This window comes from Asterias rubens, chromosome 3, assembly GCF_902459465.1.
Source record: "Asterias rubens chromosome 3, eAstRub1.3, whole genome shotgun sequence".
Lineage (NCBI taxonomy): Eukaryota > Metazoa > Echinodermata > Asteroidea > Forcipulatida > Asteriidae > Asterias > Asterias rubens.
The window spans coordinates 14,254,194-14,280,518 of NC_047064.1; the positions used below are offsets into that span (position 1 = coordinate 14,254,194).

The window sequence follows — 26,325 nt, forward strand, 5'->3', positions numbered from 1 at the left end:
ACTTGAAGATGTGTTTCTTTGAAGGGCAGGTATTCGTTTGGTAATCACTCTTCAAATTAATGGCAGTACAAGCTATTAGTAAGAAGCCTACAGCAGCTTTCAATAATATACAGGTTTTTTTTAAGAAACAGTTCGCTTCAAAGTTTTAATGTGGTTTCATGATGTAATAAAAATAGGTTTTTATGCCCAAAATATTGAATCTGAGAAGCGTTACTATCAAATGGTGTATTCCTCCTATGAGGGCTCGTGCGTGGACGTATTCCCTCCAGGTTTTTCGGCGATATCTTAAAATCTTTGCATGCTAGTTTTTCTTGTATACATCTATCTACATTTATACAGGACTCAAACATTTAAACGCTTAAAAAAAAAAAAAGGTATCCTTTGACTTTAAACTTTGAATTGGTGTACTCTTTACAAAGAAAATGCATAAACTTTTCAGGATGGTGGTGCCAGTATTCTTTACTCACCTTTACTGATGGCATGTAGCACATGTAGAGTAGCTAGGAGGCCCTCTGTTGACTTAACAGAGCCAGATGATGTAGACTGTTCCATTTGTAACACAAATGAACTGCAAACAAACACAAACAATAACCACAAAGTGGAATTAAAGCATTATTCGGTTTAAAAACCCTGTTCAAATTTTCAGACTGCAAGAAAGTCTCTTTAAAAATTTACAATCTTTAAACAAATAAGATTTCGAGCACAAGTTGGGACCATGGGAAGACCAGGGCCTAATTTCATGAAACTGTTAAGCAGAGAATAATTCTGCTTAATTCTTGGCTAAGCAAGAGATGACCGGAATCCCAGTCACAGCAATGGTAACCATCATTATGGCATTATGGTATTATGGCTGGGAATCTATTTTTACAGGCTTTATGAAATTAGGCACAGGAAAATTCTTATAACAACATCTGGGCCCAATTTCATAGAGCTGCTAAGCACAAAAATTTGCTTAGCATGAAATTTCTTCCTAGATAAAAACACGATTACCAACCAAATTTCCATTTGCTGCAAATTGCTTGTTACTGGTATTCAGCTTTTGTTTGCTTATCCTGAAAATCACAAGGAAATTTTGTTGGTAATCCTGTTTTTATCTAGGCAAAAACTTCATGCTAAACAAATGTTTGTGCTTAGCAGCCCTATGAAATTGGGCCCTGATGAGACACTCCTATTGATGAGATGCATCCCTACATGAGGCACTACAAACTGGAACCAATAGACCCTTGCACAACACGCAACACACATACACGCACACCTCCTGTCCGCCACTTTGTGTCAAAAAGGAATGGACCCACACAAAGAGACAGAAATGGTAGACACGCATTGTTTACAGGTGCGTAAACACGTGTACTATCCTTTTGCCTGCATTTTGACAATCAAAATGGTGGACAGCAGAGACGCGTGCAAATGCGCTGCGCGTTTTGCAATGGGTCTATACTGATCCTTATACTGATCACATAAGGAGAGGTGAGTTACCCGAGCATGGATTTAGTTCTTGCGATCAATCCAAGAAGGAAGGAAGACAGCGTTGGTAACTCAGCGACATTCTCGCATCGGTCAAGGCCTGCACCTTGTACATGACGAGTGATCTCATCTAGCACCGCCGTAAGGATGGATGCCATTATCTCCTGACTCTCAGTTCCGATGACTGTCTGCTTCTGGTGGTAGCAATGAAGGACTTCCCTCACTGCTGGTTTGATCTCAGACAGCGCCTTAAAAGGTCAAAAACAGAGAAAGATAAAGATACTAACAATAATAATAACAACCAGCTTTTATATAGCGCTTTTAGCACCCGAAGGGCGTCTCTACGCGCTTCTAACATTATTACCCCTGGGCACTGGGCCTTAATTCATTCCATCTCAGCCCCCTAGGGAGTATCCAGCCTGTGCAACATTAATATGTGCTACTCAGCAAAATTAATCAAAAGAACCATCTCTGCCCTCAAAGGTACCCATTTACCCCCTGGGTGTAGAGATAGTCAAGTATCTTGCTCAGGGACACAAGTGTCACCACCGGGATTCGAACCCACACTCTGCTGAACAGAAGCACCAGAGCTTGAGGTTAGTGCTCTTATCCGCACGACCACGACACCTAAGATGGATGCTTTCAAGATAAAAGCCTTGATCCGCTAACCATAGAAAGTCAAAATACCTCATCAGATGTAATTGGTTCTCAAACTTAATTTGACTTACAGTAAACCAAGTGACTAGACAATCTGTTTTGCTGAAGTAAAATCCCTATTGACTTCTTCAGTGTGTCTTGGAACGTAGGCCCTTTTTGAAACCACCTTAGGCTTAGGCTGCCATCAATAATTTTGAAAATGTACAGAGCTTCAAATGGACAGAAAGAGCCTTAACCAGAGCCCAAGCCTAACCCAAAGTTTTAAAAAAGGCCTTTAAAGTTACTTTGGTATTTTCTTAGAGAGTAAAAGATCTGTGATAAAGTCTTTAATGGCTGTTTAAAACCAGCAGGGTCGTGGCTTGAAAACAAATCTGACAGTTTAGCCTCAGCTCGCCTTGACTCTTGTGTTGAATATCTCTCCACCTTAAGCACCAAGTAGTTCCTCACATAAGTTTAGGAGCCAAACATGTGACCTACCAGCTGAAATTGGGCCAGAAAGTTGTGCTCCTTGCAATAATGCGACAGTGCCCTCTTTTGACTCAATTTCCTCAGGCCATGTTGAAACACTTCTCATCATATGTATATCGCATGTTTAAACATAGCCTGAAAGGCAGTGGACACTATTGGTAATTACTCAAAGTAATTATCAGTATAAAACCTTCCTTAATAGTAACGAGTAATGGGGAGAGGTTGTTAGTATAAAACATTGTGAGAAACGGCTCCCTCTGAAGGGATGTAGTTAAAAAAAATTTAAAAAAAGTAACTTTCCACAAATTTGATTTCGAGACCTCAAGTTTAGAATTTGAGGTCTCGAAATCAACTTCGTGTGACAACGGTGTTTTTGTTTCTTTCATAGTTATATCGCAACTCTGAAGACCAATCGAGCTCAAATTTTCACAGGTTTGTAATTTTATGCATATGATGAGATCCACCAAGTGAGAAGATCACTTTGACAATTACCAATAGTGTCCAGAGTCTTTAAGATCTGCATTCAGAATGGATGAGCCGTCTAAGGTATGAATAAAGTGTCATAAATTTTGAACAGGCAGATATGTGGAAAATTTGATCCTTGGGGAAAAAAAGGTAGGAATTTGCTTTTTGATTTACCTCATCAATGTCCTTCTTGTTTTCCTCTGAGACCTCCTGGTTCCTTCTTGCCAATGTCTTAATGACATCTACTAGAAGAGAAGGCATTGTATCCCCCATCATGGCATCTATGTCTGGCATCAGGCTCCTGTTAAGATCCTGCTGACCCATCTGGTATAGAAGCCTCGTGGTCATTGGTAGGAACTCCATACCATGATCTGAACCAGCAACAACAACAAAACCAACATATTTATTGACCCCTTGCACGCGCGTTATAAAATGCATATGGGTAGAAAGATGTTGAAAAAGTAGAATACAATGATCCACAAAAATGCCTCGACATGGCACGGTTTTCATTTAACCTCCTCGACTAACACGGTCGGCCATTTATGGGAGTCCACGCAATTTCACGGCAAATTAGTGTGGATCATTGTATTCTACTTTGCCAACATCTTTCTACCCATATGCATTTTATAACAAACGGTTAAAAACGCTTTTTATAGACCAACTCGACCAATCAAACGCAACGTGTTCCTTTAATTCCCAAAATGCATTAGTAGTATAGTAAGAATTGTGTCATGTAAGTAAATTCTGTTGTCAGAGAACACTGGACTACCCTCCCTCAACAGCATTTTGTCCAAAACCCTCACTACTAGTCAATATCAGATTAAGAAAGCTATAATATACAAGTTTCCTTGGATGCACATGTTTAGTGTATACAGATTGTTTAAATGATTTCAGGGCTATAGAACTGTTCCCCAACCCCGCACAGTTGATCACATACTAAGTGTTCTCTTAAAGTTGTACCTGTTCTGAGAAGCAGCTGGCAGAAGTCGACCACACCAGATTGGAATTCTCTATCAGTGATCCCTAGCATGATGGTCTCACTACTCATGCTCAGGATAACCTGTAATAAATGCACAAAAAGCTTCAGACTAAAGCGTATATATCTATTGAAAACACAATGTTCCATTTGCTTTTTAAAGGCATCTCAAAGCACACAAATTTGTTTTAAATCCTCTTGCAACTTCTTTGACCAATTGGGAAAATTTTTTCGTAGAGTTATTTTAATCAAAATGTTGGGATACATCAAAGAAAAAAACTGGACTTTGACAATTACCAAAGTAAAGGTGTCCAGCATCCGATTTCACAAAACTTTACGCAACTGCGTAAGTCCACTTGCGCCACGTTTATGGCGCAAGTTGCTCCATAAACGTTGCACAAGTGGACTAAAGCAGTTGCGTAAAGTTTTGTGAAATCGGCTGCAGTGCCCTTAAAATACATTTCAAAAATAATTTCAGCTTTGTGACACTCCTGAAGCTGTCATAAAGCTGCTAAGCAGAAAATAATGCTTGACAAATTGCTTTCCTAAGCAAAAGGTACGTGGGGCACCATTCAACATGGCAAACTTAATGTAATTCTGGCTAGTAACCTGTTCCTGCTAAGCGATACTATTCTGTGCTTAGCAAGTTTTTGCTTTTTGAAATCTGGCCCTATGTGAGAGAAAACAATAATAATAATAATAATAATAATAATAATAATAACATACAATTTATAAGGCACAATTTACAACCCACCTGGAGGACTTTCTTTCCAAGATCCAGTAATGTCTTCTCTGATAGACTTGACGTAGTCCTCTTAGCGGCAGGGCCATCAGACTCATCCTCCCCTGGGTCTGTCACCCTGTGTATCATGGGGAGTATCTCCCTATCTGCCCAAGCAATAAGCTCACTCAGGAAGTTTACTGCATCTCGGTTAAGGGTTTGATCTTGACCCTGGCGTTGTGAATTCCAAAACAGACAAGAATTACAACAAAATGATAACAAAATTAAACATTGAATTATAAGAGAGCATATCAATACAAAAATAAATTTAAACTCTTGATCTGTCATAAACTAGAAAAAAATGTTATTGATCATAAACAACATGTATGAGGAGAAAGGATAAATGGGGACAATGAGAACACAACAAAAACCACCAGCTATGGATCTGATTGAGGTAAGAACAAGTAAGACAAATGAAAGATGAACATCAATTAATTATCAATTTGGGAGGCTAATCATCCTTACGCGCAGCTAAGAAACAGAATTGCTAAGGACGGGGCAACAACCTGTTCAAGTTGAAGGCATTTATTAAGACGCTTTTGGTTGCCAGCTACATTGACCAAAGCCAAAGTTGTTTTATTTTTCTGGGAGATAAAAGAGAGGTCCTGTGGAAAAACCCTCATATGGCATAGGAGAGAACCCAAGCACAACGTGACCCTAGCCAGGAATCAATCCAGGGCTCTGCTTATTGCCAAATTCTACGCTTAGGATCACCATTCTGGGTTTACGTGGCAAGTGCCAAATTTCTGAGCTAGCCTTGTAAGCGTAGAATGCCTAGTAATGCAGAGTGCGCAAGCGCAATAGCCAAAATTCCCTGCTAAAGCGTGAAATACGCTTTGCGTAAGCACAGAATTCCCTGCTTCCGTCAGCACCGAGTCTGTGCTTACGGTTGGTAGAGCCATGAAATTGGGCCCAGAACAGTTGTGAGAGGTGAGTGCTTGAACTCTTCAACGTGACTCTTGAGGGTGCTGTTTTGACCCCCTTTTTTCAGGGGGTTGGGGTCGCCATTTAAAAACCAGAGTACCAATAAATGTATCCATATGATCAATTTATCACTAATAGTGCATTAAATGGTTTTAAAAGCACTAGCCAGCCATGCCACCAAAATAAGTCCAAGGTACAAGAAGATTGGATAACTATAATGCAGCATCACCCAGTGCATTTATTGAAAAAAGAAGGGGTTTGCTCCGGTGTTCATGGCCGTGGCTGCTAAAAACGTTGTAAACCCTTATAAGGTGCTACATAATTTGGTCTCAAAACTCATACTTCAATAACCTATCTTTCTGTATAAATGTATATACTAAGCGCCCCGAGTACCTCGTTGGTAGATATGTGCGCTATACAGACCATGTGACCCATGTTTACATTCAAACCGCCCTCTGTTGAAAAAAACACTGTATACGTCATGTTTCACCGGGCAAAAAGACGCGTAGCCATGGTAAGATTGCATACACTTTCTAGCTCGCTGCCAAAACATAAAGGTTTTGCCCTGCGGTATGCGCGCGAATCATGTTATGGTTTATGAGAGAAATCAGAGGTCACATCGTCTATATAAGGCTTCGATATTATTATTATTGCACTGAGAGGTTTTTGCATTAGGCACTTTACAAATGTCTATATTATTATTATTTTCATGTTATGTCCACTGTGACTTTAGCCTCTCAATGATTGGTTTCTATCTTGCTTACCGAGGTACGTGTTGCTAGATGGATGCTAAGCCTGCAATGCATTTCTAGTGATTTAACCATGACCTCATCGGTCAAGAGGTCATTCAATAGGTCAGGGGTCATCAGACGCTGCTCTAGACAAACCTAAGAGGAGAATCAAATCAAACATCTGTCAAATTTAAGATAGTGTTTTTATTTTGGCACATTTTTCTAAAAATAATAGGTGAAATGTTATATATGATTTGAGGCATTGCATGGTGAGGTATCAATATATATTTGGTTTGCGGTAATATCATCTGCGTATCTACTTGCCAGGTAGAGTTTGTTCTTAGAGAACTGTCTTTCTTTATTTCGTAATTAACTGTACTACCATGGAGTCAGTTCTTGGATTAAGACCAATGTAAGAACTGACTCCACAATACTACAGTTAATAAGGATCCTATAAAGCTAAAGTAGTAGTCCAAGCCTTTTTTCTATACCTTCTGCCTGGGTTGTAGTTAAAAAGCAGGACAGTTCTTTTCAGAACAGAGAAGTCTCCTGAACATCCGATAAATCTACTCTGCGATAGTAGAATAAAGAAAGACAGTTCTCTAAGAACAGACTCTACCTGGCAAGTAGATACACACATGGTGTTATTGCAAACCAAATATATAGGTGAAATAATTTTTATTTTTAAGACAAACCCATACAAGCTACACTACATCCATGGAGACTTATTCAAATATTATAGTCTGCATCTCTTCTGTTTTATTGGCCAAGCGATTAAGACAACTAAAGTCAAACTATGGTGGCAACGTGCCCCTGGTGGCAGTTGATTTGGGTCGACCAATTAAGTGTAGCCCTCACCTTGAAATGCTGCCTAGCCTTGTGATGTTAGGCGACTTCTTGTTAAACAAAATTTTAATAAAATAAAAAGCCTCCAGTCTACGATCAGACAAAATGCTTGACTCTCTGTCCAATCATAAAATGAAAAAGAATTAAACCAAAATATGAAAACAATTATTAAAGGCACTGGACACCGTTGGTAACTGTCATAGACCAGTCCTCTCATTTGGTGTACATCTCAATTTATGCACAAAATAACAAACCTGTGAAAATTTGAACTCAATCGGTCACCTAAGTTGCGAGATAATAATGGAAGAAAAAACACCCTTATCACACAAAGTTGCGTGCTTTCAGGTGCTAGATTTTAGGACCTCAAAATCTAATTTTGAGGCCTCAAAACCAAATATTTTAGTGGAAAATTCTTTCTTGAATACTATGTTACTTCAGAGGAAGCCTTTTCTCACTCTTTTTTATACTATCAACAGCTCTCCATTGCTTGTTCCCAAGTAAGCTTTTATGCTAACAGTTATTTTGAGTAATTACCAATATAGTGTCCAGGGGCCGATTTCACAAAGAGCTAAAACTGATCGTAACTGCAAATCAGTCGTAGTTGCTTAGTAAAGTGTGATGTCACAATGCAAATCACTATGGTGATACTGAAAATTTGTCTTACGATGGATTTTATTGCTTTGTGAAATCGAGCCCTGTGCCTTTAAGTAATACCTGAAAACAAACCAACAGAATTATTTGAGTGTTTTTTGTTCTTCTTACCAGAGTGTTTTTGAGAATAGAGGTGAGATCTTGCAATTTATCAACGCTTTCTGTCAGCAGGGCAGAGAGAGTTGGATAATGCGATAAGAGCCAGTCAAGGTACATCAGAGAAAGGGTCGGCTTGGGCTGGACTGGCTCATTGAAGCTGACTTTCCTAGATTTCTGTATCAAGAATAAGTTATAAGAGATGTTAAATTTGCATCGGGGATAAAGAATATTAACTTTGGTTTTTACCCATACACCGATGTGTGTTAAGCACTGCATACTCAGTACTTTCCCGAGTCCTGTGAAAAAATATCACAGGCATGTTACTCGGGTGGGATTCCGACCCACGACCCTTGCAATTCTAGAGCAGTGTCTTACCAACTAGACTACCGAGGTTGCCCGGTAGCTAGAGGCAGTTTGAACAATGGTTAAATGCGCATAAATATCATGAAAGAAGTTCATCAGGCTGGTAAAATGGTTCTGAGGATGACTAGGGAAACTAGTCCAAACATAAACAAAAATTACATGAGCATTGGCTGCGTTTTGTAGAAAATTCATTTAATAAGTGCACATAAATAATAATGAACACAATCAACTGAACACGATAAAAGCAGCAACAACAACCTTTCATGTCTAAAACAATTTTAAAACTGCCCTTCTGATGCAAACTCCAAGGGAAGTTATTTTATTTTATTTATTTTCTATTTGTTTCCTCAAAACCTCCAACAATGGAGAAGATAAAAAGATAGATAAAAGTTACATCAAAAATACAAAATAAATGAATAAGGGACATAAACACGCCTTTTTATGAGGACATATCAAGGTTGGAACACCCATAGTTAACATCTGCCTGACATTATATTCTGATTTCTGCAACAAATTAAATCACTTTAAATTTGAAAATGACTTCCATGTAAAACTTACCTTTTTTCCTTTTGGGCTAGTCTTAAGTATAGCCACCAACCAGTCAGAGATGAGCTCCAGCACACTTGACCCATGACCCCAGGACACAAGACATTCCAGTAGGGGTGCATAGTCATTAGAGGTGGCACAGGGGGACATGTTCTTTAGTGTTGTCAGGCAGCCACGGCTATTAAATGCCAAAAACATTGCAATAAAACTTATGCACTTAAATTATTAACAGGTCATGAAGAAATTCTATTTATTCAAATTGCATATGTTTTATAGTTTTTCAGGCAAAAAAAATGTTTCCCACCCAATTTATTGTCTAGATGTTTTTTAAGGGAAAATAATACCATCAGACTTCCAAAAAAGTACCGAGCTTTCAGTAAATCACAATAGACATTGTAACCTTTGCTTACAAAAAGCCCTGATACTGATGCATTCCAGGGCCTTTCTGGCAGGCAAGCAAATTCAGGGTGAATTCAGGGTGAATTCAGGGTGCATTCAGGGTGAATTCAGGGTGAATTCAGGGTGAATTCAGGGTGAATTCAGGTTTAATTCAGGGTGAATTCAGGGTAAATTCGGGTGAATTCAGGGTAAATTCAAGGCAAATTCAGGTTAAATTCAGGATGAATTCAGGGTAATTTCAGGGCGAATTCAGGGCAAATTCAGGTTAAATTCAGGTTAAATTCAGGGTGAATTCAGGGTGAATTCAGGTTAAATTCAGGGTGAATTCAGGGTAAATTCAAGGCAAATTCAGGTTAAATTCAGGGTGAATTCAGGGTGAATTCAGGGTGAATTCGGGTAAATTCAGAGTAAATTCAGGGTAAATTCAGGGCAATTTCAGGGCGAGTTCAGGGTAAGTTCGGGTGACTTCAAGGTGAATTCAGGGCAATTTCAGGACAATTTCAGGGTAAATTCGGGGGAATTAATTCAGGGGAATTTCAGGACAATTTCAGGGGAATTCAGGGCAATTTCAGGGTAAATTCGGGGGAATTCAGTGTGAATTCAGGGCAATTTCAGGGTGAATTCAGGTTTAATTCAGGGTGAATTCAGGGTAAATTTGGGGGAATTTCTGGACAATTTCAGGGTAAATTCGGGGGAGTCCAGGGTGAATTCAGGGTGAATTCAGGGTGAATTCAGGGCGAGTTCAGGGCAATTTCAGGGTAAATTAGGGGGGAATCCAGGGTAAATTCAGGTTGAATTCAGGGTGAATTCAGGTTAAATTCAGCGTGAATTCAGGGTAAATTCAGGGCAATTTCAGGGCGAATTCAGGGTAAATTCAAGGCAAATTCAGGTTAAATTCAGGATGAATTCAGGGTAAATTCAGGGCAATTTCAGGGCGAATTCAGGGTAAATTCAAGGCAAATTCAGGTTAAATTCAGGGTGAATTCAGGGTGAATTCAGGGTGAATTCAGGTTAAATTCAGGGTGAATTCAGGGTAAATTCAGGGCGAATTCAGGGTAAATTCAGGTTAAATTCAGGGTGAATTCAGGGCAATTTCAGGGCGAATTCAGGGTAAATTCAAGGCAAATTCAGGTTAAATTCAGGGTGAATTCAGGGTGAATTCAGGTTAAATTCAGGGTGAATTCAGGGTAAATTCAAGGCAAATTCAGGTTAAATTCAGGGTGAATTCAGTGTGAATTCAGGGTGAATTCAGGGTGAATTCGGGTGAATTCAGAGTAAATTCAGGGTAAATTCAGGGCAATTTCAGGGCGAATTCAGGGTAAGTTCGGGTGACTTCAAGGTGAATTCAAGGCAATTTAAGGACAATTTCAGGGTAAATTCAGGGAATTCAGGTTGAATTCGGGGCAATTTCAGGGTAAATTTGGGTGAATTCAGGTTAAATTTGGGTGAATTCAGGTTAAATTCGGGTGAATTCAGGGTGAATTCAGGGTAAATTCAAGGTAAATTCAGGGTAAATTCGGGACAATTTCATGGCGAATTCAGGGTAAGTTCGGGTGACTTCAAGGTGAATTCAGGGCAATTTCAGGGTAAATTCAGGGGAATTCAGGGTGAATTGAGCGTGAACTCAGGGTGAATTGAGGGTGAACTCAGGGTGAATTCAGGGTGAATTCAGGGCAATTTCAGGACAATTTCAGGTTAAATTCAGGGCAATTTCAGGGTGAATTCAGGGTAAATTTGGGTGAATTCAGGGTGAATTTAGGGTAAAATCAGGATAGATTCAGGGTGAATTTAAGGCAAATTTAGGGTAAACATGGGTAAATTTCAGGGTAAATTCGGGGGAATTCAGGGTGAATTAAGGGCAATTTCAGGACAATTTCAGGTTAAATTTAGGGTAAACATGGGTAAACTTCAGGGTAAATTCGGATGAATTCAGGTTTAATTCAGGGTAAATTCTTGTTGAATTAAGGGTGAATTCAGGGCAATTTCAGGGCGAATTTAGGGTAAATTTGGGTGAATTCAGGGTGAATTCAGGGTAAAATCAGGATAGATTCAGGGTGAATTTAAGGCAAATTTAGGGTAAACATGGCTTATATTTGTCAATGTTTACACGTTATACAAAAAATAGGAACAAACATCAAGTTCAACTCGTATTTTGGGTCCCAAAATGATTTTAAAAAAAAGAAAATTTTGTTTTGAATTGAACACAAACAAACTGAAGCAAGTAATTTCTGTATTGAATGTTTACCTGAATGTTGGGATGGAGGATGACGGCACATAACCAGCTATGACCAGGACAGCAGACAGGGCTCTACCCTCCTGATCAAAACCAAACCAAGCATACAATCAAATTATAAAATCACAATTGCTGGGTGATTACAAATTGGGCATGTGTAGGAACCTATGATTATCCTATCGTCCATGGATGGATTAATTCTTTGCATGGATTTTGGTCTGATGCCTATGTCAAAGACCTGTTCCTTTCACATACCAGCCAAGATTTTGTAACGATGGGTTATACTGCATCAGATCCCTCTCTGTTCGATCAGGTGAGGGTCGATGATTGGCTGTCACATAATGGGTTTACATTGATCTGTTCGTGTTTCAGAAACATGATTATTAACAAATTTGAGCAAAAAATGTGCATTTACATAAATGATACGAAAGCTTTTTATGTTGGTGTCCAAACTGAGTTTCATACAAAACAAACTGTTAATGGCTAGAAAAATTGCCTTTTGACTGAAAATAATTCTGCACGGGTAACAAGAAAAATATTGCTTAAAGACAATGGATACTATTGGTAATTGTCAAAGACCAATCTTCTCACTTGGTGTATCTCAACATATGCATAAAATTTGAGCTCAATTGGTCGTCGAAGTTGCGAGATAACTATGAAAGAAAAAACAGCCTTGTTACACGAAGTTGTGTGCTTTCAGATGCTTGATTTCGAGACCTCAAATTCTAAATCTGAAATCACAAAATCAAATTAGTGGAAAATTACTTCTTTCTCGAAAACTACGCCACTTCAGAGGGAGCCGTTTCTCACAATGTTTTATACTACCAACCTCTACCCATTACTCATTACCAAGTAAGGTGTTATGCTCATAATTCTTTTGAGTAATTACCAATAGTGTCCACTGCCTTTAATCCTGAAGCAAACTGGTTCATAGAAATGATCATATCATGATACTTGCCTGGAATGCTGTCAGGAACTCTGGCAGAGCTTTGCTGAATCTACTCACAAGTTTCTTCTTTGTGGTCTGATTTTCAGGCTGTAAAAGTGAAAACCAAAGTAACAGTAAATATATAAAAAAACATTGACTTTTGCAGCATACTTTAATAGTAATAATAATAGTTGTGGCTTCTTATATAGCGCATATGTCCATCACCCAGTGACGCTCCTGGCGCTGTAACATACAGTATTTCCTGCCAGATGTGGGACTACGTTGGAACTATGAGACCTAATTCTGATAGCACCATGTAATGCTTTACAAGGTGCTGTGGGCTAATTCTGATAGCACCAGGTAATGCTTTACAAGGTGCTGTGGGCGCAATTTGCTGCCGATCGGACCAGGAACACCGGGGCAAAACCCTTCTCTTTTTGATAAGTGCACTGGGTTCTTTAACATGCGTTACATTTACACATGCGACCAACGGCTTAACGTCCCATCGGATGGACGAAGCAGTGGTTAAGTGTCTTGTGTTATGACACAAGTGTCAAGGATGGGGATTCGAACACACACTCTGCTGATCAGAAACACCAGAGGTTAAAAACCGCTCGACCACGACACTTCCACTTCTTTAACAACAATGAGTGTAAATTACTTAGTAACCACATCACTGATAACTCCCAGCAGTTTGAGGCTGTACGCTCCCTAGTGAGTCAAGCAAGTTTGAGGAATGGTCCGAGTATGCCCGATAAACAGGGATGAAGATATCATAAAGTAATAATAATAATTTAGGAGAGCTAAATTGTGAAGGATGCGGCTACAGCGTGTTCGAGAAGCAGGCATGCAAGGGCGCCTTTGGCAGCCAGCCACATCAACCCATTTTGATCACAGAGCACAGCCAAGATCGAAAGTGTTTTTCCTGAGGGAGGAAAACCGGATGGCCTGCACATCAAACCAGGGTCACCTTGGTGAGAGGCGAGCGCTTTACACACATGCCAACCATGCCCCCAAAATGACTTGATCTAGCTACTAGCTGTAGGATTATGAACTATTTATACCAGTCAAGAAGATGGATTTACCTTAGCTAGCTGATCAGAAATCCCAGTCCAGAGGACAGCTATGATCTCCAGCATACCTTCCATGACGTCTGTATCTTGAATTGTCAGAGTTTCTTCCTCATCCTCCTCGTCTCCAGGACTAGCTTCATTCTCTTTCTCCTCTCCAGTCCCATCCTCAGCCTCAGCACGGGCCCGGCCGTTGGTGGGTTGAGCTCGCCTGACACAGCCGAGGACACATTGACCAAGAAGCATAAGAAACTCACCTGAAAGAGATGAATTTTTGTTAGTGATTTGATGAGTTGGTAACAAGAATTCATGATATTTAGTAACCACATTAATTAATTTTGTGTTTCTTCAAGATACAGACGTGATGGAAGGCATGCTGGAGATCATAGCTGTCCTGTGGACTGGGATTTCTGATCAGCTAACTAAGGTATATCCGTCTTCTTGACTGGTAATACATTTTTTTTTAATTCAGAAATGGGGTTGATTTACACTGGGTCTGACGCTTATTATTTTGTATTTTATTCTGTGTAATATGATTGTTTGTATTGCAATATTTTTACTAATTTCTTGCTACTTTTTTAACTGTTGTGTATTTTTAAAAAACCATATTGCTATTTTTCTCATGTTTTTTAATCCTGCATTTGAATGTTTTTCTTGACTGTACAGCGCTTTGAAACAGTGTTAAAGTGCTTTATAAATGCATTTAAGTTAAGCTTAAGTTATATTTATATTTACTATTATTATAACTCTGGTACAGTATCATTGTGTGGATAGAATTACCTGCAGTAGTGACTGACATGTGCCTTGGTGCGTACTGATAAAACACCCTGGCTGCAGCTGGGTTGGTCTGAATCAGAGCTATGCACCGCTCAATCTGTACCTCTCCAGTCTTAGCTGATGGCTGGAGTGAATTGAAGAGCAGAGAGACCAAGCGGCGAGCTACAGGGGTAGAATCTTGAACGAGCTGGGCAAGGAGATTCTCCATAGGAACTATATGCCAGTACTAAATTATTGGGGATAAAAAAGGGAAGGGGAGGGGTTGGAGGGGTGTTATCAAAGTAAATTTCAAACTGGCCATGTTTGGTAATTACTCAAAGTATTTCCAAGCATAAAAACTTACTCGGTGACGAGCCATGGAGAGCTGTTGATAGTATAAAACAATGTGAGAAACGGCTTCCTCTGAAGTAATGTAGTTTTGGAAAAAGAGGTAATTTCTCACTAACATATTTGAACATGAGACAGGCTTCAGAAAGCACACAAAATATTTGTGGCACAATGGTTATAATAGGAATACAAACATGCAAAAACACAAGCAAATTACTGAGAAACCTGGCCTGGCCGCAGGCAGATATAAGGATTGTGTAGGAAACACCTCCAGTGGGGGTGGAACACAACACACTAGAGACAAAACAAAAGACAAGAACCCTGGCAGGGAAAGCCAATAGCGACAGAAAGTCACTTTCAAAGTTGCTGACCTTAAATAAAAAGGAAAAGCAATAGCATGTTTGGATTGTTACCTTTATGGTTCTGAGTCCTTTCACCTTGATCAACAGATCAACAAAGGCAACGCGTACTTTCTCAGACGAGTCATGGATGAAATCTTTGAAGACAAGGAGCAGGCCTTTCATCAGCGGGTGACTGAGGTGGTTATCCAGCAAGAATGTCAAACCCTAGAGGGGGTAAGTCAAGTCAAAGGTCAAATCACATCCAAGGTCATCAGCTGTGTCACTCATCTGGAACTCTCTACCATTTGATGTTAAATCGTGTCTTTGTACCACAAAATTCAAATTTCCTTTCAAAACATATCTTATGTCACAGGTTTTCAAGGACTGTTTTTGTTGTGCATGTTTTTTCTTTGTTGTGTTTTTGGTTTACTGCGCCTTGAACAACCAGCAGGGTGAATATGTGCGCACTTCAAGTCTTTTTTATTATTATAATTATTACTATTACTATTATTATTATTATTGGTGCAAACTAACTAATTTAGGGGACGGGAGAGAGTGGACGTGAAAAGGAAACTTAAAACAGGATGTTTTTTTAGACAAGCCGGAGGGGAGGGTGGTGTCTTTAGGTCAAGGGTCATAACCAATCTGAATTACTTGGAAAAACCTTCTTAAAAGCAGAGTTGGAAATATCTGCTCTTGAATAAAAAACTACAGTACCTACTAAAAAACATACAAAGTTTATTTTCTCTTACCTTAAAAACGGCAACTCTGACATCTGCTGTACTGACATCAAATGCCATGTCTCTAACAAGCTTAGTCATGAATCCCTCTAGAGTAGGAGAAGGTATGACTTCCCAGAACACACTGGCAATACGGCATATACCATGAATACCGGTCACTCGGACAACAGGGCATGGGTCATCTAGAAGATCCTAAAGGGGTCAAGGTTCAATAGAAAATATCAGTTTATAAGCACGATACATGTCTCTAACAAGCTTAGTCATGAATCCCTCCAGAGTAGAAGGTATGACCTCCCAGAACACACTGGCAATACGGCATATACCATGAATACCGGTCACTCGGACAACAGGGCATGGGTCATCTAGAAGATCCTAAAGGGGTCAAGGTTCAATAGAAAATATCACTTTATAAGCACGATACACCTCTCTAACAAGCTTAGTCATGAATCCCTCCAGAGTAGAAGGTATGACCTCCCAGAACACACTGGCAATACGGCATATACCATGAATACCGGTCACTCGGACAACAGGGCATGGGTCATCTAGAAGATCCTAAAGGGGTCAAGGTTCAATAGAAAATATCACTTTATAAGCATGATACATGTCTCTAACATAACAAGCTTAGTCATGAATCCCTCCAGAGTAGAAGGTATGACCTCCCAGAACACACTGGCAATATGGCATATACCATGAATACCGGTCACTCGGACAACAGGGCATGGGTCATCTAGAAGATCCTAAAGGGGTCCTGGTTCAATAGAAAATATCACTTTATAAGCACGATACATGTCTCTAACAAGCTTAGTCATGAATCCCTCCAGAGTAGAAGGTATGACCTCCCAGAACACACTGGCAATACAGCATATACCATGAATACCAGTCACTCGGACAACAGGGCAAGGGTCATCTAGAATATCCTTAAGGGGTCAAGGTTCAATAGAAACAATCAGTCAAACATGACACCGATCAACTACTAAATCATCCGCAGGCCTCGAATTAATTGACGACACCCGCAGCAATGTGCCATATTTTTGACCGCGTGAGGGCGCTCTCAATCACTTCCGGGGTATATTCAGTTATACCCAAAAGAGTTGTTAAAGACTGGAATACATTACCACAACAGACATCACGGACAAAGACAGAATTTTAAAGGAGCCGATATAATCCACCTCTAAGGCAACCTAACGCTACGACACAACAAAAATGACCGATCACCCATTATAAATTTGCAGGGCGAATCGTGTATACCCGCGGAAGTGATAAAAATAACATCAAGAGCGCCCTCACGCAGTTAAAAATACAACGCATTGCTAAGGTGCCCTGTGCTTTCGATGTGGGTGCCCTTTGTAAAGTTCCAATACAAACTTACAGTTTCCAACCCAATTAATCGTAGTAAGCAAGTAAGGTTTGCGGTGACACCATGTAAAATCTCTTGGTGAGTAGTGGTGGCTCGATGAAAAGTCGATTCGCACTGCTGGACAATTCGCTCAGTGTGCCCTGACTTTCTTCTGGAGAAGATTATCAAGCTACCGTCCCACAACCTTCCCCACGCACTCAAGCTCATAACTCACCCCTTTGGTAAGCACACCCGGCATGCCTCTCTTAAAAATTGTGCATGATGTATTCTAACCCAAAATGAGGCCATAACCCTAAAGGCCAAGTCACACTGCAGCGATAACGAAAACGATAACGATAAAAATGCAATGAGAACGCATTCTATTGGTTGAGTAGCTCCATGTAGAATATGCCCACGCTTATTCAACCAATCGAGGGCGTGCTTTTTATCAGGGCCTGTGTGACCGGGCCTTAACCCTGGTGGTGGCGTTACATGCGCCTATGGCCTCATTTTGGGTAAGAATTGTAACGTAATGCATGAACATTAAGAGTCCCTGCCTGTAAGAATGTACAAAATTAGGGGGGGGGGTGTGATTCATGGGTTCGCAGATCTTCTTCTAAAAAAATAGAGTGATACACCATCATACCAAATGAATAAATCCAAAATTTTAGTTTGCTGACGCTTTCGGTTGCGGAGTTACCAGTTATCAAAGTTTGGGCCAAAAGACCCCCGAGAAACGAATAGTACATTCCCTGTAAACACAAAAAGGTGCGCCTAGCTCGTCCCAACAAAAGTAAAACATTTTTGAAACCTCCAATTGAAATCTGTTTAGGAACACTCAACTGAACCAAATACAAGAAAACATTGATGGGATCTTGTTGGCACAGATACTTACAGTGATGAAAAAAGTGAATGTTGTGCCAATTTAGGCCAAAATGTGTGGAATGGCAATACTTTAGAAAATTTTCAAAAAATCTTTTGACATGCAAGTTGCAGAGATCCCAAGATTCTTTTTTCATTTGTCATTAGATGAAAACTGTTCCAACAGCCGGTTGCCATAAAAACAACTTTTTGCTGTTGGCGCGCAAGGTTCAGAGGTGCGAAAATGCAATATATTGGTTAAATTTGAACTTTGACCTCTATTATTTCTCTGCGCCAACGAGATCCCACGCACTTTGCACTTCAATTTGTTTTAGGGATGCAAGCTCTTTCATGTAAAGTTGTTTAATTCATGGGATCGTATAGGCGCGTTGAGTTATGAGGCGTTGAAAATGGCACGAGGGCACTGTTCGTCAAAGATTCAGGTGCGCGTAAACATGACGCGCCAACGAGATCCCAAACTTTTTTTTTTACTTTTGTTATGAGCTCAACTGGAGGTTTCAAAAAATGTTTTACTTTTGTTGGGATGACCTTGGCGCACATTTTTGTGTTTACAGGGAATGTACTATTCGTTTCACGAAGGCTTTTAAGCCAAAACTTTGATAACTGATAACTCCCAAACCAAAAGCGTCAGCAAACTAAAATTTTGGATTTATTCGTTTGGTATGATAATGTATCACTCTAATTTTTTAGAAGAAGATCTGAGAACCCATGAATCACCACTTGGTACATTCTTACAGGCAGGGACTCGTTAGAGAGGCGTATATACCGCCATAGACTATACACTGACCACCATCATTATCCTGTCAAAGACTAAGTTTTATCAATCCCCTTTATAATGTCCTTAGTCAGTCCTTCTGATTTGAAAATCACAGACGTGTGGACAGAAAGCACACCTAATTTTTCTAGGCGTGTGATTTTGCCAAGCGCCAAATTTCTGGTAGAGGCAGGTGTACAGTTGATGGGTCAGTAAACAATGTAAACGTGTAGCTGTGACAGGCTTAAATGACAAGGCATGCATCATAGAGGGATCAGGTGTGTGATTATTTGCATCCCTTGGGAAGCTTCAAGGTGAGATTTTAAGGCATAAAAACTTACTTGGTAACGAGTAACGGAGAGCTGTTGATAGTATAAAACATTGTGAGAAACAGCTCCCTCTAAAGGAACAGAGTTTTCGAGAAAGAAGTAATTTTCCACGAATTTGGTTTCGAGACCTCTGAATTTGATTTTGAGGTCTCAAAAAAGCATCTGAAAACTCACAACTTCGTGTGAAAAGGGTGTTTTTTCTTTCTTTAATATCTCGCAACTTCGACGACCAATTGAGCTCAAATTTTCACAGGTTTGTTATTTTATGCATATGTTGAGATACAACCAAGGTGAGAAGACTAGTCTTTGACAATTACCAATAGTGTCCAGTGTCTTTAAGGAGAGAACTTTACCTGGAGAATGTCAAACTGCTTCTGTGTGAGGGCATCTGAGTCTTCCTTATTTGATTCAGGATCTTGAAGAGGAAATGTGTCTACAAGGAGAGCTGCAGCATTTGCACGCACACTTGCATTAGCCACCTGGTACAAATACAGAGGAAACATATTAGCCACCAGCCGTCGATTTCACAAAACTCTTCCTAATTTAAGACTAATCTTAGGACTCAGGACGAGTCCCAACCCTGTACTGTAGCATGCAGACCTTAAGATTGATCCTAAGTTAGGACGAGTTACTCCTCCTAACTCAAGATAAGACGAGTCCTAACTCTTTGTGAAATCGACCCCTGGTACTTACAAATACAGAGGAAACATTAGTTTATATCTATTCTTTGTGTCAACCTAAAAACGTATCCTTAAAGAGAGCTGTGGCGTTTGCACAAACACTTGCATTAGCCACCTGGTACAATTACAGAGGAAACATATTAGCCACCTGGTACCTTCAAATACAGAGGAAACATTAGTTGTTATCTATTCTTTATGTCAACCTAAAAACGTATCAAGGAGAGCTGCAGCGCCAACCTCGTTCCCACGGGTGATTGATCTTACCGCGCCATTTTTCCCCAGCATGCCTTGCTCGATCATAACCCCTGGAATTGGCAAATTTAAATGTGCTATATGCTGGCATATTTAAATGAGCCATAAATGAGCGTACATATTCATTATTCAATATTTTCTAGAATAGATTCGCAGTTAAATCCAAGTGTGTACATAAACCATTATCTGTCTTTATGGTGTAACCAAGTTATGGTTTAGAAGTTCTTAGAATTGTTTATTGCACTGAAATAAGAGCAGCCGTTGATTTCACCAAAATCTTCCTAAACTTAGGATTAATCTTTAAGGATGAGTTAAGTTTCATATCCAATGCGTCAGGACGTTTTTAACCCATCCTTAATTAGGACGTGTTACTCGTCCTAACTCGAGACAGGATTAATCTAGCGTATCGTGAAATCTGTTGCATGACCATCTTACCTTGACTGCTCTCCATATGATCGGTTCATACAGAGTTAAGAGCATCTTATCTACTCCTTGCTGCCTCTTCTGCTTGGTGAAGTAACTCAAGAGCTGTAAGAGAACACGAAACACAATGACACTCGTCAGCAAATCATATGGCTGAAATCATTATTGCCCGCTTGTTTGTTATAGTGGTGGAAGTGTCGTAGCCGAGCGTTTAAGATCACCGACTTCAAACTCGGGTGTTTCTGATCAGCAGAGTGTGGGTTCGAATCCCCAGCCGTGACACTTGTGTCCTTAGGCAAGACACTTGACCATTGCTTCGTCCTTCGGATGGGACGTAAAGCCGTTGGTCCCATGTGTTGTGTAACGCATGTAAAAGAACCCAGTGCACTTATCGGAAAGAGAAGGGGTTTGCCCCGGTGTTCCTGGCTGTGGCTGCTTAATGCGCCGCAGCACCTTGTAAACCCTTATAAGGTGATAACTAATTGGGTCTCAAAATTCATCACTGCAATAACCTATCTTTCTGAACGTACTGCTTAATGCGCCGTAGCACCTTGTAAACCCTTATAAGGAGATAACTAACTGGGTCTCAAACTTTATCACTGCAATAACTACAATAAGCTTGTATATACTCAGCGCCTTGAGCACCTTGTTTGGTAGATACGTGCGCTATATAAGACTTCGATATTATAGTACTCTTATAGGTGTTCCAGGATTCCATGGGAAAAAAAGGGGGGACCAATATAACCAGAAATTTGAGGAAGAGCAGAAACTTGCTGCGAGAGGTAGATACTTGCGCTATATAAGACTTCGATATTAACATTATTATTATTATTATTATTATTATTATTACTATTATTACACCTGGGCCCAGATCCCCTCACAGATATTTTAAATTGTTGTTCTTCTAAAGGGATTGTTCAACTTCAATGGAAATGAGCCATAGTGGGGTGTCGTGGCCGAGCAGATAAGAACACTGAACTCAAGCTCTGGTGTTTCTGTTCAGCAGAGTGTGGGTTCACATCCCAGTCTTGACATTTATATCCTTGAGCAAGATACTTTACTACAATGGTGTCTCTCCACCCAGGGGTTAATGGGTACCCGTGTGGGCAGAGATGGTTCTTGTGATTAAATCTCGCAGCACCAGCTGTATACTCCTGAGGGAGCTGAGATGGTTAAAGGAATGAATTAAATGGACCAGTAACCAGGGGTACTAATATTTGAAGCGCTTTGAGACTCCCTATTGGGTGTATAAAGCACTATATAAAAAACGATTATTGCTATTGTTATTAAGTAGGAATATAATCATGCTTGTATATAAAGAGTTTCCACTCACCTGTCTCAGTGTTGAGGCCAAGGATCGTGCACCTACACGTGAAGCATGTACAGCATGGTACATTAGGTCCTGAATACAATAAACCTCCAGTTTCTGCAGTGAAAAGATGAATGTCAAGTAAAACAGTCGTCTGGTCGTATGGCATCCATCTTTGTTGGGTTCCTTGTACATTATTATATGCTCACAACAATAGAAACACAATGAACCAGACTACTTCCTTGACAGCCTTGATCTCTATGTATAGACCTTTCTTTTGCAACGTCACAGCCCGAGTTTTTGCCAACCCAGATTGGAAAACTATAGAAAGCCATAAGTGCAAATCAAGAATAGATCGCTATTTTTGGTAACAATATTTCAAAATTTGTTGATGTTGTTTAAAACAAAGCAACTTATCATGAGAGGTATTTTATTTATAAGAAAATTATATGGAAACATCTGTTTTTACGATTGAGTGTTTTACTAACATTTGGCCGACCATGCCAACCAAGGCGGTTTGTTTATCAACAAAAGAAAGGTCTATAGGCCTTTCCATTGTTGATTGGATGGGCAACCGAATGCTAGTAAAACACTCATTCATATTAAAGACACTGGACACTATTGGTAGTTGTCAAAGACCAGTCTTCTCACTTGGTGTATCTCAACATGCATAAAATAACAAACCTGTGAAAATTTGAGCTCAATGGGTCGTCGAAATTGCGAGATAACTATGAAAGAAAAAAACACCCTTGTAAACACGAAGTTGTGTGCTTTCAGATGCTTGATTTCGGGACCTCAAATTCTAAACTTGAGGTCTCGATACCAAATTCGTGGAAAATTACTTCTTTCTCAAAAACTTTCTCTCGCATTTCAGGCGACAAGGCGTCGTACACGTAAACCTAACTGCCTACCAACATGGTGAGCATGGCATCAGTCGCCATGTGTGACGTGCGTGCAAGGGGTCAATAGGCTTTTCTATTGTTGCCATGGAATGCTGAATGTTAGTAAACAAAATTCAATCGTATTAACAGATGTTCTGATCAAATTTAAAACAAAAATTGCAAGCTTTCAACTAAACAGAATATCTCCAATGATTAATTGATTTGGTTGTAACAAGCTCAACACTATTTTTGACTAGTTGTGTGACATTGTTACAAATAGTAGCCATCTGTTTTTGTTTTGTATTTATGGCCTTCCATAGTTTTCCAACCTCAGTTGGCAAAAACTTGGGCTGTGACGTTGCGCTAGAAAGGTCTACAAACATAGGAGGGACAAATAGCATTATAGACGTTTACACAAAAGACATGGTGTCAAAAAACATAATAAGTTTATATGCAAGTGTTTTTTTTTGCCAGATTTTACCCCAACATTTAGACATACATTTTTAAATAGCTATTGTTATAGATTTAAAGGGAAGGTACACGTTTTGTAATTACTTAAAACAAATATTAACTTAAAAACTGACTTGGTAACGAGCATCGGAGAGCTGTTGATAGTATAAAACAATGTGAGAAACGGCTCCCTCTGAAGTAGCATAGATTTTGAGAAAGAGGTAATTTTTCACTAAATCTGAAAGCACACAAATTCGTCCAACAAGGGGTATCATTTCTTTCATAATTTTCTTTGACCAATTGAGCTCAAATTTTCACAGGCTTGTTATTTTATGCTTATGTTGAGACTGGTCTTCGACAATTACCAAACGTGTTCAGTGGCTTTAAAAAAGTTGACATAAGCTTTCATTTAAGATGTTGCACGAAAACAAATCTACCATTAACAATCTTTTAGAAGCATCATTATCTGTCAAAATTCATTCAGAGAAATAAACTATAACAACTTTTTTGTCAGTCGATGCAATATTAAAAGTTACCTCTAAAGTAGGACCTGTTGCAACTCTCCACGCTTTGAAGTATACTTCACCATAGAAGTCAATCTGTGCCCTGTGAGTGTACAATTAAATTAAAAACAGGTCAGCACAAAATAAGCTTATCGCAGACTCATACCAACTACCTCATGAAACACGGCACACGAGTGCTCTAACGACAGAGCTATCCCGGCATTACATTGGTTTCAAGTTCGGGTGGTTTAGTCACCGGATTGTGGGTTCGTATCCCGGTCGTGGCACTTGTGTCCTCGAGCAAGACACTTAACTATAATTGCTTCTCTTCCCCATGGGTAAAAATGGGTACCTGCGAGGGTAGAGAGTGATATTGTGTATGAACAAGCCAATGGAGCGCCACAGCAGCTCAGGGCTGTACATGTATACTTCCCAGGGAGCTGAGAAAGATTAAAGGGCCGTTATTGGCCCCATGACCAACTGTCAATTTCACCAAACTCTTCCTAACTTAGGGTTAATCTCAGGACTTGGGACGAGTTAAGTTCCATATCCAAAGACATAGGATGCATTGAACACATCCTAAGTTGGAACAGGTTACTTGACCTAACTCGAGATAGGATTAATCAGAGGGTTTCGAGAAATCAGCTGCAGGGCAATAAGCGCATTGATACAGAGCCCTGTATGCTTCGTTTTTGAAAGGGCAAGGGCACCAAGGCATTTTGTCTTTGGTAAAGGGCACCCTATGAGAAAATTTGTACTGTAGCATTTCAAGGGCACCGAGGCAATGACCAGGGGCCACGGAGGCAGTCGCCTTCATTGTCTCCCTGAATTATCAGGCCTGCCGGGTTATTGTGAAATGCACTATATAATAATTTGTTATTATTATAATCACCAATATAAAATTGATTACCTTGGCGAGGATGGTAGTTGAGACTTGATGGCCTTATGAAGTCTCTCTGTAAAGGCTAGATTCAAACTGAAGAGAAAACTCAAAAAACGACGACCCTAGATAGGAACAACGATATCATCATCATATCAACCAGATATATTTAAGATTCTTACTGGAACAAATACCAATTTCACACTATTTAAACAAAAATCAAAATTTCCTGTGAAAAAATTAAAGACCCACGTTGCCTTGGATCGGTCGAAACCATTTTTTAAAATGAAATTTATATGGTTTAGAAAGTAGAATATAATGATCCACACAAATGTGCCTCGAAATTGTGTGGTTTTCCTTATATACGACGTGAACTAACACGGTCAGCCATTTTATGGAGTCAAAAACTTGACTCCACAAAATGCATAGAAGTCTTAGTTCACATCGTATAAGAAAAACCATGAAATTTAGAGGCATATTTGTGTGGATGGTTATATTCTACTTTTAAAACATCTTTCTATCCATATGCATTTGATAACAAACGGTTTCAAACGCTTTTCATAGACCAACTCGCCCGATCCAAGGCAACATTCCCTTGAAGTGTGCTCTCTTTCCAAAGATTATGTTAGGGTCGAAAAGTGAGTTATCAACGTTAAGCAAAAAAACCTTGCTAAGCACAAAAAACATGTTGCTTAACAGAAAATGGTTAACAGCCAAAATTCCATAAAGTTTACATTGTTGCAACGAGTGCCCCACTCATTAATTGCTTAGCATTATTTTCTGCTGAACAGCTCATTTTTGTTGGTAAGCAGTGCAAAATGTCTACTTCATATTTCAGTGATAAAATATCACCAATAGGTCAGTATTCATTACAAAAACTGGTTGGGCTGTTTTTTGTTTCTGAATCCACCTATTGGACAATTTTAAATCTGGAGTGAAGAAATTACATCGTTGAAACCAGGCAGCTTCAGCGAGCCTTAAATTTAGAATTTGAGGTCTCGAAATCAACCATCTGAAAGCACACAACTTCGTGTGACAAGGGTTTTTTTTTGTCTTTTGTTATTATCTCGCAACTTCGACGACAGAGTGAGCTCAAATTTTCACAGGTTTTTTATTTTATGCATAATGTTGAGATACACCAAGTGAGAAGACTGGTCTTTAACAATTACCAATAGTGTCCACTGTAACAGAAAATGGTTACCAGCCAAAATTCCATAAAGTTTACACTGTTGCAACTACTGCCCCACTCATTATTTGCTTAGCATTCTTTTCTGCTTAACAGCTTTATGATACTGGGCACGAGTCATTTTTGTTGGTAAGCAGTGCACAACGTCTGCTTCATATTTCAGTAACAAAATATCACCAATAGGTCAGTATTCATTACAAAAAATGGTTGGGCTGTTTTTTGTTTCTGAATCCACCTGTTTTACAATTTTAAATCTGGAGTGAAGAAATTAAATTTGTACAAAATCACAAAAAGTAACGTTGTTGCAACCAGGCAGCTTCAGCGAGCCTTAAAGGCAGTGGACACTATTGGTAATAACTCAAAATAATTATTAGCATAAAACCTTACTTGGTGACGAGTAACGGGGAGAGGTTGGCAGTATAAAACATTGTGAGAAACCGCTCCCTCTGAAGTGACATAGTTGTCGAGAAAGAATTAATTTTCCACGAATTTGATTTTGAGACCTCAGATTTAAAAGCACACAACTTCGTTTGACAAGGGTGTTTTTTTTCTTCTGTTATTATCTCGCAACTTTGACGACCGAGTGAGCTCAAATTTTCACAGGTTTGTTATTTTATGCATAAGGTTGAGATACACCAAGTGAGACGACCGGTCTTTAACAATTACCAATAGTG

General features: G+C 39.5%; 1 protein-coding gene across 1 annotated transcript in view; it reads right to left on the reverse strand.

Moving 5' to 3' along the window:
- Positions 1-26,325, reverse strand: part of LOC117288608 (condensin-2 complex subunit G2-like) — a 32,515-nt gene that overhangs the window by 2,000 nt on the left and 4,190 nt on the right. The window contains exons 7-25 of the mRNA XM_033769528.1: positions 24,496-24,590; positions 23,619-23,688; positions 21,776-21,868; positions 20,455-20,547; positions 19,441-19,566; positions 15,799-15,978; positions 15,119-15,271; positions 14,382-14,604; positions 13,617-13,858; positions 12,562-12,639; positions 11,616-11,686; positions 8,984-9,149; positions 8,075-8,236; positions 6,500-6,622; positions 4,785-4,982; positions 4,015-4,114; positions 3,229-3,425; positions 1,477-1,712; positions 468-568 (exon numbers count right to left, since the gene is read on the reverse strand). Coding sequence (XP_033625419.1) covers positions 468-568; positions 1,477-1,712; positions 3,229-3,425; positions 4,015-4,114; positions 4,785-4,982; positions 6,500-6,622; positions 8,075-8,236; positions 8,984-9,149; positions 11,616-11,686; positions 12,562-12,639; positions 13,617-13,858; positions 14,382-14,604; positions 15,119-15,271; positions 15,799-15,978; positions 19,441-19,566; positions 20,455-20,547; positions 21,776-21,868; positions 23,619-23,688; positions 24,496-24,590 — 2,707 coding nt within the window. The remainder of the gene's footprint in view (positions 1-467; positions 569-1,476; positions 1,713-3,228; positions 3,426-4,014; positions 4,115-4,784; positions 4,983-6,499; positions 6,623-8,074; positions 8,237-8,983; positions 9,150-11,615; positions 11,687-12,561; positions 12,640-13,616; positions 13,859-14,381; positions 14,605-15,118; positions 15,272-15,798; positions 15,979-19,440; positions 19,567-20,454; positions 20,548-21,775; positions 21,869-23,618; positions 23,689-24,495; positions 24,591-26,325) is intronic.